The following is a 14,374-nucleotide window of genomic DNA, read 5'->3' as shown; positions in this document are numbered from 1 at the left end:
TGAGGAAAGGCTCTTCATCACTGAGCTTCAGACTTACACAGGATGTGAGCATGGTGGAAGTCTGTGCCATTTCCAGTAATTTACTTTTCCAGAAAAAGGGCTCGGGAAGCTTAAGTTTCTATGTGAATAAAATCCTTTCAAGCACTGTCCAGACCAAATCCTGTAAGTCTTTAGGGGCTGATATGCACATTAACAGTACCAGATGGTAGTCTTTAATGATCTCTTCTCAGTACTGCACAGTTTTGAAGTAGTACATAAAGTATTAAGTATAATGAAGAGCTCTAGAGTCAATCAATAATCAGATTGCCATAACCTTGTGATGGCTTTGAGGTGTGACACAGCATGAAATTCAGCAGGACACAGGCTCTTATTTATCATTTGACTAAGCCTCATTTACCACCTACATTAATGGCTTAATTAGCACAGGTTTGCTGTATTGATCTGGAAAATTGTTGTGAAATTTAACACACAAACCAAACCAAACCAAACCAAAACAAAACAAAAAACAAACAAACAAACAAACAAAAAAACCTTTCTGTAGGGCTTAATCTCTTGTTCTTCAGTAAAATTCCATGAAGTCAAAAAGAGAAGAAAAGGGAGAAGATAAAGAAAGAGGGGAAATAAAAAGTAAGCTTTCTTTAATCTAATACACCATAAATAAAATTACTGCAGGTCTTTCACTTTTTCAGGTTTGCTATGGCTCCAGCTCCCTTTGTTCTTGGTTTGCCTGTTGGTGAGTTCTCATGCTCAGGAAGAGAAGACTAACTTGGAGTTTGTTATAACTTGTACCCTCTAAAAACTGAACAGAGAAGTCTAGGAGGTCAGAAGAGTTTCATAAGGATTCATTTTTTCCCATTAAAGGATCTTATGGTGTTTCAGAGAGTAACCCTGAAATGGATGTAAAGAGTTGTCTTTATTTTCCCTTTCTGGCTAGATGGCAGACACTGTGAAAGATTGGAAACTACAGTTTCAGTAGAATGCAACAGTTTCCTGTGACATTTTAGGCATTTTTCACGTAACACATAAAAAGGCACCATTTTCTACTGCCTTGCTAGAGCATCCAGAGCTTTCACAGTGCTGGTGTAACTGCATCCAGTGTGTGTGTAACAGGGCAGGAGAGCTGTTGTGAGCTGTCAAGTGCAGCCACCATCTAACCAAATGCTCATCCTCATCATGTATCTTATGTAGTGGAAATCCATGATTTTTGGCATCCTATTAATGGTAGTGAATGAAAACAAACAAACAAACAAACAAAAACAAACAAACAAAAAAAACATAAAGATATCTAGGGCAGTAAATAATAATAATAATAAAATAAAAAATAAATGAGTAGTGCTTCTGAAGACAGATAAAATATAAATTAAAAAAAAAATCTTGTTTTCTTTCATCTGCACAGTCTGTATTGGAAAGTCAATCTCATAAACTCTTTTTGACTCACAATCCCTTCCTTGGACCTCTACTTACCTAAATAAATGCATAGCCTTTCCAGATACGTTGATAGCTATGAAAGACTGGAAATCTAATGTATAAAAATATCATCAGAAGTCTAAGAATGAACTTATGACTGAAAAGTGGTCTATCAGTACTATATGTTTAAGATCAATATAGCTTGTGAAGCCATGCAATGAAACTTCAATACTTGTACAAATTTAAGTATGCCTGAATAATATACAAGCCCATGGGGAAAGTAAGAGGAAATGCAAGTGCTCTAATTAATCAGTGGCCTAACATAATAATCAGGACTCCTTTAAGCCTTGTTCTGAGTCTTCAGATCTCATGACAAGAATGAATTGCTGACCAAGTACAGAGGGTAAAAATTTTTGTTTCTAATTTTTTCTTATTTTAAACTTTTAGTCATGTATTGCCTCTCTAAGTAATTGATGCAATCACAACCAATTATGCAATTAGGCTAAATAGATGTGGTAATGCTTGTGTAATTTTGATGACAGCTGTAAAAACCTTTACTGAACTATGCATGAAAGCATTATCACACATATGCAGTGGAGAGACTTAAAATTCATGGCCATTATGAAAAGAATGTCTTGAAAAATAAAAACTGATGAGTCCATGGTAAAAAAAAATATGTTCTTACAAGCTTGATTTGAAATGGAAAATTAGAACATTTTAAGTTATACAGTTGAGAATAAGCTGCCAATCATTTTTTAATTAGCTGGTTTGGGAATAAGTCAAAGTTGGCTTCATTTATACTTAAGAAGGAAAACTTTCTGCTAGACCAGGCTTTCATATGCAACTCTGAAAACTTGATTTTTCTGCTGATAACAGGTGCAAATCAACTAACTTGTTTATAGTCCTCATATTAACATGACCCATGTAAGGCAGTAGCAGCTGTGTGGCAGCTTAGCCCCTTTTAGATCAGGCCAGAATTGTTCCTGGCTCAAAAATGCTTTCTAATCTTTCAGAAAGGGCCAAGTTCTACTATCAAGTATGTTTTTGATTCCCCCTGAAGTTGGTGGGTCTGAAGGTTATCTGTTGAGATAAAGATAAGGATTTGGAGAGGCTGCCATCTCCCCTTCTTGCAAGACAAGCACAATAGTGATTGCTGCTCAGCTCCTTTGGAGTCAAGAAGGAGGCATGCACATGTTTAGGAAAACACTCAGCTGGTTTGTTTTAGCTATCTGCTTAAGGACAAAACAAATTGTTCTCTGAAAATCCTTCTGTGTCTCCATTAACCTCAGACTGAATCTAGTGCAAGAAACTGAGAGGGTGATGGCTGTTTTAGGGATCCATACTGGTGAAGGGAATCCTACAGTTGATTCCAGCTCTTTTACTCATTTCAAATCCAATGCTGAGAGCACTGACAGAAGAAAGCAGGTTTACTATCTGCAACAGCCTTGTTCCTAAGGAGTGGTCCAAGGATTTTCTCTTGAGACCACTTAAGAGATTTTTCAAATAAATTAATATCTTGAAATAAGAAATATATTATTTTTCAATCTCCAAACCCAAAACATGAGCAATGGAATACTTCAGCCAAATACTCAAATGTTGATCAGGATATTGACTCAATAAATAAGAATGCATCAGGATATGTCTCAGAAAAAGCCCAGTCAGTTTGTAACCCGTCTATTAATCACTGTACAGGACACATCCTGGACAGCTCTCAGAAATGTTCAGCATCACTTTGTGTAGCTGTACCCCTGATTTGGAATGGTTCTAGGAATGATGAAGTAATAAAGGTTTCAGTACTAGCTACTTTTCACTAGATGCTCATCACGAGAAGCAAAAGTTAGAGAAACATGTTAAAGCAATTGCCGGAGACCCACTAGAGATAATGCAGAACACTTTACTTTGGACTCCAGGACTGTTTTTACAGGGACAAATATGAATGTCTGCAGGTGTACATGTGTCACCTGCCAGCCGTTTCCTGTCCACCCACTTTTCTTTGTACTAGCAAGGTGTGAATTGCTGTTATTCCCCAGTTCAGAAATCAATGGGCAGGCAACCCCTTGTTCTTCCTGACTGTTTCCTTATGAAACAGAAGAGAAAAAAATGGGGCACTATACTAGGGTCACAGCCCTATGCAAAACCATTGAGCTCTACAGCACTATTATATTTGCTTGACAAGAATTTTCAGCTTCACATCCTTTTTCACCAGTGCACAGACTTAGGGCTAAATGAGTTTGCAGGTCAATGTACGTGGTGTCCTGGTAAAATCACCCGTAGTCCTTCACCTTGAACTGTCAAATTCTCCTCAAAATGGCACTAAATCACACTGAAGAACAGCTTTGTAACATGTCTGCCCCAAAACGGAATTAAAATAAGTTTTGTTCTGTAGCAGCAACTGAGGTTTCGCATTGTTTCCAGATACCCAGATGCAGAAAAGAAGAGCAGAAATAGCTGCATGTTGTCTTATTCCGCCAGGAATTAACTTTATCCTGAACACCCATTATTTTCCTTTTGTAAAAGTAAATAAATTAGAAGGCAATGTTCACAGACTAGTTCTGATTACTACTGTGAGGGGTATGGATAGGTTTCTACCATGCAGTGTCCTCTGTCAACTGTCCCACAAAGTTAGATCTGCAGTGAAATATGAAAACTGTTTCCATCATTCTTATCTCCATACCCTCACTGTTTGTCAGCTGCTCTCTGTGGCCACCCTTCTCTTGCTCTCCTCTATCTCATGATTCTTCTGATTCTGTCTTCTTCCCCCTTGTCCTATCATTATCTGCCTGAGTAAAAAAGTCACATTCCATCTTTTTTATAAGCCCCCTTAAAGTATTGAAAAGCTGCAATGAGGCCACCTTGGAGACTTCTCTTCTTTGGGCTGAACATTCCCAGCTTTCTCAGCCTTCATATGAGAGAGGATTTGCTGCAATGAGTTGTGTGATGGGATGTACTGCTGACATAGAGTAGCCTGGAGATTCAGAGAGTAGCCAGATGGACTCAGGAGGGCTATAAATCCCCATAGGAGACGTTCATATTACATGGTCTAATTGAACTAATTGAACACAGGGTCAGGCTAGAGTTGACATGCCGTCGTGGCCATCTAAAACAGTAATTTCAAAAAGCTGGTGTCCAAAGTTGCTGGCTGCCTGAGGTCATGCCTTCAAATGTCATGTCAACACACACCAATGAATCGTTAGCAAATGAAACTAGGCCCTTTGGGCAGCAGCTCCTGGATTTTAAAGCCACTTTTACTTGCTTAACCTAAGACTGACTGCTAAATGTCATAGCTCTGCCCCAGGCAGAGAAGAAACTACTCCCTGCATCTCCTCCACCAGGCAGCAGTTTTTGGACACACCAGTAATATCTGGCCAGCTCCAGGCAATATGCTTCTGAATGCTGCTGGGGTGAGACAGGAGCTTGCCCAGATGGAAACCAACCTTGAAGGAGATGCCTGCTGTGGGCAGTGCTTTTCCTTCCAAGCATCTATGTCCCAACTGACTACCCCAAACATCTGCATTCAGCTCTGGGGCCCCCAGCACAGGAAGGACATGGAAGTATTAGAGCGAGTCCAGAGGAGGGCCACAAAGATGATCAAGGGGCTGGAGAACCTTTCCTATGAGTACAAGCTGAGGGAGTTGGGCTTGTTTAGCTTGGAGAAGAGAAGGCTCTGGGGAGACCTTACAGCAGCCTTCCACTATCTACAGGAAAGTTGGGGAGGGACTCTTTGTCAGGGGGTGCAGTGATAGGACAGAGGGGAATGGCTTTAAACTACAAGAGGGGAATGGCTTTAAACTACTAGATATAAGGAGAAAATTCTTCACTCAGCAGGTGGTGAGGCACTGGCTCAGGATGCCCAGAGAAGCTGTAGATGCCCCATCCTTGGAGGTGTTCAAGGCCAGGCTGGACAGGGCTTTGAGCAACCTGGTCTAGTGGCAGGTGTCCCTGCCCATGGAAGGATGGTTGGAATGGGATGGATTTTAAGGTCCCTGCCAACCCAAAGCATTCGGTGATTCTGTGATTCTATCCCTGTTCTTGCACCTCAGAACATACACTTTATTTCAAGTTATTGCACAGCCAACAAAGAACAGGCTACCTGTTATGATGCAGTTTGGGAAGTAGGTTTTGTGGACCTGTCCCATATGTTGAGCTGTACTTGGGTGCCCATCTTAAGTCACTTGTTCAGGACAGTTCATCAGGAATGGGGTGTGTTCAGCCACCAGTCTAGATTCTTATCTGGGTTTTTACATTCTCACTCTGAAATAAACACACTTGGAAGAGACTTCAGGAAACTTTTGAAAATTTAAGCTACTGATTCTGTCATGATTGTAAAGTCAGTCTGGTGAAGGAGCATCTTATATTTCAAATATAAAGTCCTCCCTTCCTCCCCAGTAGAGGACAGAGAAAAGATAAAATGGTTCAGAATTGGTCCTCAGCAGTTCAAAAGTGCCTACTGTTATCTTGTGACTCTGGCAATTGCTTTCCAATAAAACCTTTGCAATACAAGAGAATATAAACTAATTTACCATATCTGAATTGCATAAGATTAGCTGTTTTACTGAAACAAAAGAGTATTTATTAATAGAGCTTGACTGCTATGCACTCTACCAAGACTAGTAAGTACAAGGTATGATACCAATGATTACCTGAATGTATGCGGGTACTTAGCACAAGTGCCGAGTGACTGGTGGAAAACTTAAAGCTAAGCAAATGGCTTAAGGGAATTAAACAACTGTCTGATTTAGTAAGTATTTTCTATTTTTCTCTCTTTAATTACCTTTTATTATATTTCCATTAACCTACTCCAATGATTTTTTTAATTACTCTTATTTTTTATTTTTTATTTTACTTTTCAGCACTTCCAGAAAAATATTTACAATGGTTAATTTTTTGAGTATTGCTAATAATTACCCCCAATTTACAATCTATCTTTAGGTTATATGATCACATGTAGTCTGTAATCCAAATCAGATCACTTTGCAGGGTTGGGACCATCACTTATAGGGGATCAATGTCACTCAGTTGCAGTACTTAAGGGGTGAAGGTCTATCTTACCTTCTTTGAAGACTTCAATACATATTAGGAAACCTATCCTGCCAAAATTATAGGTTCAGAAGAGTTCTGGGGGCGATTTATTAGTTGCACATACAGGTATTCTGAAATGTGAGTAAAAATTGTGACCTTGTAAGGAGTATCTTTTGCAGTTTTGCCTGCAGTTATAGAGCAATTTTACTCTGAAAAGGTCATCAAGAAACTGTCCTCCTGCTTACTGAAATAAACTTCCTGTTGCTATACCAAATAATCCTGATTTTCACAGACTACCCAAGGCCAGGTTTGGTTTTATATTCCAGAATACATCCCAAGTAGCAACCCTCCTCTCTTTTTTTATAAAGGTTGACAGTTTTCTTTTATAGCTTTGTACTCAAATGTAGTTGTAAAGAGGAATTTCAAGCCATTTGCTTCAACTGTTTTTTTAACATTAAAAAAAAAAAAAAGCAGGAAGAGAAACAAAATAAAAGAAACAAACAGAACAAGCAATGCAAAGTAAAAGGACTCTAATGAAAGCAGTAACTTACTGTAGCTACTTTCACTATCGCTGGCATTAGAAGAAACATGTTCTGCAAGAACAGTACAGCAAATTAAAGAACATAACCAAGCACCATAGAGCCGCAGAAACTCAAAAGAACTGCCACAGTCATGCAAAGGTAGTTGTGCAGAGAGGAAATAAAAACTATACAGTAACATCACCTGAAAATCTTAGATAATTTACACAGTTAAAATGAAAGCTTTCTCTCTAGTGGAGTTTCAGAAAGAGATTTTACGTTATCTAGTGATATGCATCATGGCAAAGCCATGTCATTTCTTGATGAGACAATGATATCTCTTATAATTTAATTTCAAAGTACAGTATGATCCAGTTGCATCTCACTGGATGACTCGGCTAAATTCACGAAACCTGAGTGTCTGTTCATGTTATTCGTCTAAACTAAAAGAGATCTGTCTCCAGCATTCATCACTTTGCACTATCCCAAAGGGTTAACAAAGTGACATGAAAGTGGTTTTGGTGTCCAGTACTGCAACTGTTTATCTTAACCTGTCCCAAACAAACAAACAAAAATAAATTAAAAAAAAAAGGAAGAAAGATTTTTTTTTTTCTTCAGACAGCCTCAGAATTTAATACTTCTAAAGTATAAAAATCTTTACCAGACTAGTCTGCATGGGTGAATAGGAACATAAGAATTATCACAGTGGGATACACTAGTGATTTGACAATTCTGGTGTCCTTTTTCTATTATTACATTACTTAAAGAAAAGTGCAGTCTATAGCATATGAAGTGGTTGTTCCAAGTGGTTGTTCAGTCAGCAGGCTGATTATCATCAGTCAGATCATGCTTTATGGTCTCCAGGAGGTCTTCAGATTCACATTAAACAGTAGTTTTAATAGTACCTCTGATAGAAAAACTTTGCAGATGAACTATCATTTGACAGTCTAAAATTTTCAGGTGGATTAGGGCATTTGGAAACAAATGCTATAATGGCTATATCGTGGGGAGCTGCCCTGGGTGAATAAGAATGAGAAACGGGTGGTTAAATGGTCAATGGGTACAAATAAGTCACCTCCTGACAAACACCAGGAACCAAAATTAATCCAATATTTGGCACTTATCCACTGGCCAGATTAGCCTGTGGGTCACCCACAGTCTTCAACTGCCTCTAGATGTTCCCAGTGAAAAACGGTAAACCATAAAAGTCAAGAATCCACTGGGGTGAACCCAAAGTAGACCACACGTGGAGGATGAGCATAGGAACTGTGCCAAGACCATCCCTTCTCTGCAAGCTGCTGCGTTCCCCCACATACACATCTAATGGCTGGGGTTCATAGCATGGGACTGACAGAGCTTGAGGAGCAGCTGAAACGAGAATGGATGATATCTGATAAAAGTAATAATTGAAAAATTTGGTCTTTGTCATAGTTAGAAGCTTCAAAACATTAGACTTACATTTTAAACAAAACCATGTATTGAATTTCGGACATTTCATAGCAAATTAACAGGGACTGCCTCAAACCATTATGCTATACAGGGCCCTGAAAATTTTTATTAAACACGAACAAATATCCTTCCTAGCAATAACTGTCATTAAAAACTATATCTTAGTTTAATATCAGTGAAAATTGGATGGGGCTAGAATGTCAGAGGCATGTCAGTAATTGAAAGGTAGCTGTAATATTAATAGAGAAACTAGAGCCTATATAATACCTCTGTGCTACTTTTCCCCTAACAATTTGCAGAATTTAGTTATCTCCTTTCAGGTGTCTGGATGTTATGAAGATTCATCTTTCTAAGGACACAGATATTCAGGAGAGTTTAGCAAATCAGAAATATTCTACTTCTTTTTAGGCAAGGAAAGTTCTCCCTTTGTTCCTAGTGAACTACTATAGCACTTTCCTTGAAGAAACAGAATGGTAAAATTCAGGTGTCAGTAACATTTGCTGTCTATCACTGAGAAAATTGGTCTTGTAGAACTGTTCTTCACACAAGAGAAGAAGCTTTCATCTTTAAATGGTGAGATACTTTATGGCTTAAACAGAAACCATTAAAATGTTCCATAAAAAAATCAACCAGGAACTGAATAATCTGTAAAACTGTGTGCATGGATGCGCATTCCTGTAATTAAAAAGCAAATACAAAACAGTAGGTGATGCAGTGTCAACATTCACATACATTTTGCTTCAATTACTTGGCACTTAAGAAAAAGAATAAGAACTGAAGGAAGAAGCAGCCAAACACATGCAAGTGCCATTTTGTTTAAATTATTTAGGTCTGGATACAGCATGTAACGTAGCTATTTATATAGAAATCAGCTGCAAATATTTCACTCTGTACAATTTTTCTGGTCTAACTTTCAAGGCAACAAAATTGTTTCTTAACATTTATCTGACATGTTACACATTCTGCAATGCCAAGTCTTGAGACGGGATTACTGCATCAGAAAAAGAAATTGATTAAGGTTGCATGACAGAGAATAGGTTGCTAATGGTGAAATGGGTCCAAAATTAGCTTTGGAGAAGGCATGGTCTTCTCTAGCCTGCAAATGACTTCTTCCACTAATAACAAATGCTAATCTAAAATCCAGCAAAGTAACAAACACTCCCATGCAAGAAGCTGAAAATGCAGAAGCAACAGCATAAAATAATTTTCTACTGATCTCCTCAGGATGTGATCAAGCTAAAATGTTTAGCTTTCCCTTTGGATGGAGAGGAAGGGATTGTTGCTGAGAAGTACATTTTAGGCAGCAAAACAAGTTCTAGGTATGCTACTTTACGGAACTGCCATGATGAGAACAATAACATACTGTCAGAAACAAAAGGTGTTACTACAAAAGAAGTGAAAGTGTCTGCTTGATACGCTGTATGTTATTTAATATTGTCATGCAGAACAAAACAATTGAAACATTTTTTAAGCATTCACAGCTGGGTAACAAATAAAACTCTATCTTTTGCATGCTAGGAGTGAAGGGTCCTCAGAGAAGGAACAGAAGCCAAAACAAAACAAAACAAAAAAAGATTTACAGTGACCATTCCTGGGGACTTACTCAGAGTCTTTGTTCCATAACCGTCGTCACCTAATCCGGGGATGTCCTGCACGGAAGTCCCCAGAGAGAGCAATGAGAAAGGAAGAACAGCCGCAGAAGAGGAAGGAAGAAGTCAGTGGAATTGAAATGGATACTACCATGACTGACCATGTTGATTGAGCAATCTGGATCCCTGCTTTTTCTTTCTGAAACAACGTTAAGCCCATGTTTTATGGGAATGCAGCCAATGAAAGAGGCAGTGACCACTACACATGGCTTTTTAGCTGTGATGAAGAAAGAACAACCCAATAAAGTCCCAGAAAAAATCCTCGGCAGAAAAAGTTAGGAGAGAATTATTAAGGAAAAAAGTGAATTCTCTGGGCTTGGAACCAGCATAGATTTTGAATAATGCTGGTTCTCTATACGTACAATTTAAGCAGGCAGTAAGTGCCTGGGGAGGTACACATTCCAAGATCCAATTTACTTCTTTAAGTTATTAGTGCAGATGCTTCATTTAGTTTTTAAACTTTCAGTGAAGCTGTCCATGGAAATCAACTTGGAGAATGTCAGAGGCACAAATGAGATTTGAGCAGAACTTTTAAAAAGTAACAGTTTAGTTCAGTATTCTAAAATAAATCACATTTGCATAATTCTGAGCCAGTTGTGATCTGGAAATATTTAATTAGAGCCAGGTTTGGGTTTTCACAGGTGCCACAATGATTTTCAAGAGCCACATATTTTTAGGAAAGTGAAGAAATATTCTTCCAAATGTTCAGGTCACTGTTTCATTCTTCTAAAAATTATTTTTCCGAGGAAGGAAGGACCAGCTGGATCCAAATTGCAGTCACACATTGGTCACAGTAGTAATACCTCTCCTGCCTGCCTACAACATGTATTTGCCTAGATGTGTGGGATGCTGGTATCGTGCGTGTCACCCATTTTTCGTGCTGCATGTGACATCGTCTCCAAGAGGTTACTTACGTTCTGGATCACTTGTTTCCTGCTCACTCTGCTCCTTGCTCTTGTAGAATGGGAATTTTCGTGAAAAGATGAAGTTCTTTTTACGCTTGTCATTGAATGACTGTGAAGGAGAAAAGGCATGGGGCAAAAACAGGGACGTCTAATTGTTGTCACACTCATGCTGACAAAACAACTAGTTTGTAAAAGTGGAGAGAACTGTAGTGACTCAAATCAGTCCAAACCAAGTGGATGGGAAGAATCACAGGTGGTGAATGGTTGTGGTGAAACCTGCAGGTTGAAGGCAAAGCCCCTGGAGACTGGATCGATTTAATTACAGAGTCTCGAATGACAAACTTCAGCTCCTTATTTGAGAGGTATTGTGTTTGACTTGCTCACATAAAGGGCTACAGATGGCTTAGCATGCTTTGAGATCAAGCCACTCATCTTTAATCATAGCAGACTGTGCACAGAATTAATGAACCAGCTGAAAAAGAATAGGCTGCAAAGAGGAAAGAGGAAGTATTTGATTTTTTTTCTAGCAGGTGTGTGAATGCAGCTCTGTGACCACTACAATCATATATGATTTCATAGTGCTTTATTTGTTCTCTAAATTGGCAACTTCTTAAGTGTGTTTTAATACCTTTTTTTTTGTTTTGGAAAACATTAAAAAAATCACTTTATTTTCTGTTTTATGTATATATTTACTCATTAGGTTCCTCTGGATATGCTTTTAGTTTTATGTCTTTTAGAGCTGGGATTCTGCTGATAAGCATTATTACACTGCATATTGAGCAACACATATCACTATATTTCTTCAAATATGGAATTAATATGGAGGAAAATGTCCTTTTTACATGACAAAAAGTTTGGCTTAATAAACAGTTGCAAGGGTTCATGGCACATTATGATGTAAAAGTAGTATATACCTACTTGGAACTCCTATTTCAGATACTAAATGAGGAGTTAAGATCCTTGTGTAGTCAACTGACAGAAGCTGGCATTTCCAGAGGGAACCTATGCTGAGCTATAGACAGTGCTTAACTGAAGTTATCCATGTTGTCTGTCAGACAATGTCCTGTGCTGTTTCCCATACAGAACATAAGCAAAGCTCAGACTCATGATCTTGCATGTATCACCTCCAAGACAGCAGAGACTTTCTCAGCTCATTTAAAGAAACAATCTCATGTGTTTGGGATTGCTTGAACAAAAAAATATAAGCAGTATTTGTCTCCAGATCTGAAATGGAACAGATTTAGGGTTTCAGATTGTTTTTTTATTATTTTATGTTATTTCATTTTATTACATTTTGGAAGGACAACATAAAATGTAGTTTAAAATATGTATTTTTTTTTAAAGATATGAAGGTAATCAGAAAATCTATTAAAATTGTTGTTTACTTGTGTCACGAAAGTTTCATGCCACTTTTACATTTCAAGCATATTTAAAGTTCAATAACTGAAAACAAAGGAAAAAAATGCACATGTAGAATAAATGATCCATGAAAATCTCTGAGTATGTAAACATTCAATGCAAAATTAATGTGGAGGTCATGCACAAATAATCCAGACAGCATGCAATTTCAAAACAAAGCAAATATGAAAGAAAGCCAGAGGTTAAAAATGTGTATGTAGGATTAAACCAATCTGTGTATGAAAAGAGGACTGACATGCACATTATATTACTTTAATGACCTAAGGATATAATTAAATTAAAATGTGTTTTCTGTGATAGTTTCTTTTACTTTTCCAAAGAAAGAAATGTAGCATGTTAACATTTCCCAAGTTGTGAAAATGATGTTTGTCATGATTCATCTCAATTTGATATAGTAATACTATAGGCATTGCACTTAAAAAGGAAAAAAATATAGATATATACACACTATATAGCACCTCACAAACAAAACAAAATAAAACAAAACATTTTTTTTAAGTGACAAACACTTCATTATCAAATGCCATTTCACTTTCAAATTAAATAGAATGTTATCAAACGGATATATAAATATGTTGTTTCACAGAGATTCTATGATAAATAACCACTTATAAATATTATCTTTCATTTTTTTCCCCAACATTCTATAGCAAAAACTTCAGAAATCCATTTGCATTGGAAGAACATATATATATTTTTTTCAAGATTATGCGTGATCTAACAGAATATTCCAAGTTAGACAATTATACTATACTGTTATATAAACTTTTTCTCCTTTTTCAGTTTAAAATTCTGGGTAGCTTGTTAAATGAGATATTGTTCCTTCAATTTGGATAATCAAAATCTGGCAATTCATAGCAGGTGACCATTATGTCCAAATGTGCTGATATCTATACCAAAAAAAACCCTTTTTCTTAAAATAATGCTGACTCAGTTTATTAATATCCACATACAAATGTTTATGCATGTGTCAATACTTCTATAAATTAATCAATGTGTATATTCATGTTATTCACCACAAACACTACCACAGTGTAGTCATATATATTATATTTAAAATAATAATAATAATAATAATTGTAAAATATTATAAAAGAGTAACCTGTGTCTGGTAATGCAAACTTATTAAAATAATTAATCTTTACTTTTAACTGAATAGGCTTACTGAGCATTTATTTAATTGCACATAAAGTGCATGGTTTTTGCAAGAAACCTAAACCAGGAGCCTGGATTTTGTATTTGTATCCAACATAAATGTGATTAAAATCAGGTTGGCAGTCTCCACTTCAAGGATATGAAACCCTGCAGACATCCAGCAACATGGTTCTTGATAGATATCATGATATATATTTGTATTGTACAGAGATATGGGGGGTGGCAAAGAGATGATAGGGAGACATACAGAATAAAGCCATGTTTTTATCAAACACACTGTGTTAAATATAGATTTTGTTTTGTTGAGAGAAGAATAGAGATCAACAGTAGATACATATTTTCTTTTTTAGGAAGATGTGTGTGAGGAATGGTGGTTTAACAATAAAAATGAGATGTATATTTTTGAGAGGTTTTATTTCTGTAAAATGGAAATTTTGAGACTGAATAAAATATTCTGGAGACAGTTTTTACAGGGTCTCCTTACTTTGCTGAAGAGCTGTGAAATGGCAACAAGATGACTGAGAGAGGTATTTGCCTGCATCTCTCAGCCTGATGTAGAAGTTGCATGCAACCGGAATTGAAATTGTGATATCAAGCTTAGGCTCGATCCAACAGTATTTATGCAGGCAGAGTTTCTGAAAGTCAGTGAAAAAGTGCCTGAAAATGGATTCCTGTGCAAGTTGCAATGTCTTTGCGTAAACATTGTAAAATTCTGTAGTGGCAAATAACTTGGTTATTTCAAGCACAGGCTTTTTTCAGACACTGTACGATAGACAGCTTTTATAACTCACTGCCATGGGTTCATGCAGCCTACCACTAACCAAGGAACTGGCATTAACAAGCACTTTGTATA

At 37.2% G+C, this 14,374-nt stretch overlaps 1 protein-coding gene across 30 annotated transcripts in view; it reads right to left on the bottom strand.

The window, feature by feature from the left end:
* Nucleotides 1-14,374, bottom strand: part of DLG2 (discs large MAGUK scaffold protein 2) — a 1,046,667-nt gene that overhangs the window by 17,323 nt on the left and 1,014,970 nt on the right. For 17 of the 30 annotated variants that reach the window (XM_084519823.1, XM_084519802.1, XM_084519829.1 and 14 more), the window contains 2 exons: nucleotides 10,957-11,056; nucleotides 6,978-7,019 (listed from right to left, as the gene is read on the bottom strand). In XM_084519823.1, coding sequence (XP_084375949.1) covers nucleotides 6,978-7,019; nucleotides 10,957-11,056 — 142 coding nt within the window. Of the gene's footprint in view, nucleotides 1-6,977; nucleotides 7,020-9,996; nucleotides 10,043-10,956; nucleotides 11,057-14,374 lie in introns of all 30 variants that reach the window. The other 13 variants (XM_084519813.1, XM_084519830.1, XM_084519828.1 and 10 more) reach the window with 3 other exon arrangements.

Source organism: Aythya ferina (genome assembly GCF_964211825.1).
Source record: "Aythya ferina genome assembly, chromosome: 1".
In the NCBI taxonomy this organism is placed as follows: domain Eukaryota; kingdom Metazoa; phylum Chordata; class Aves; order Anseriformes; family Anatidae; genus Aythya; species Aythya ferina.
This window is presented reverse-complemented; position numbering and strand designations above follow the sequence as displayed.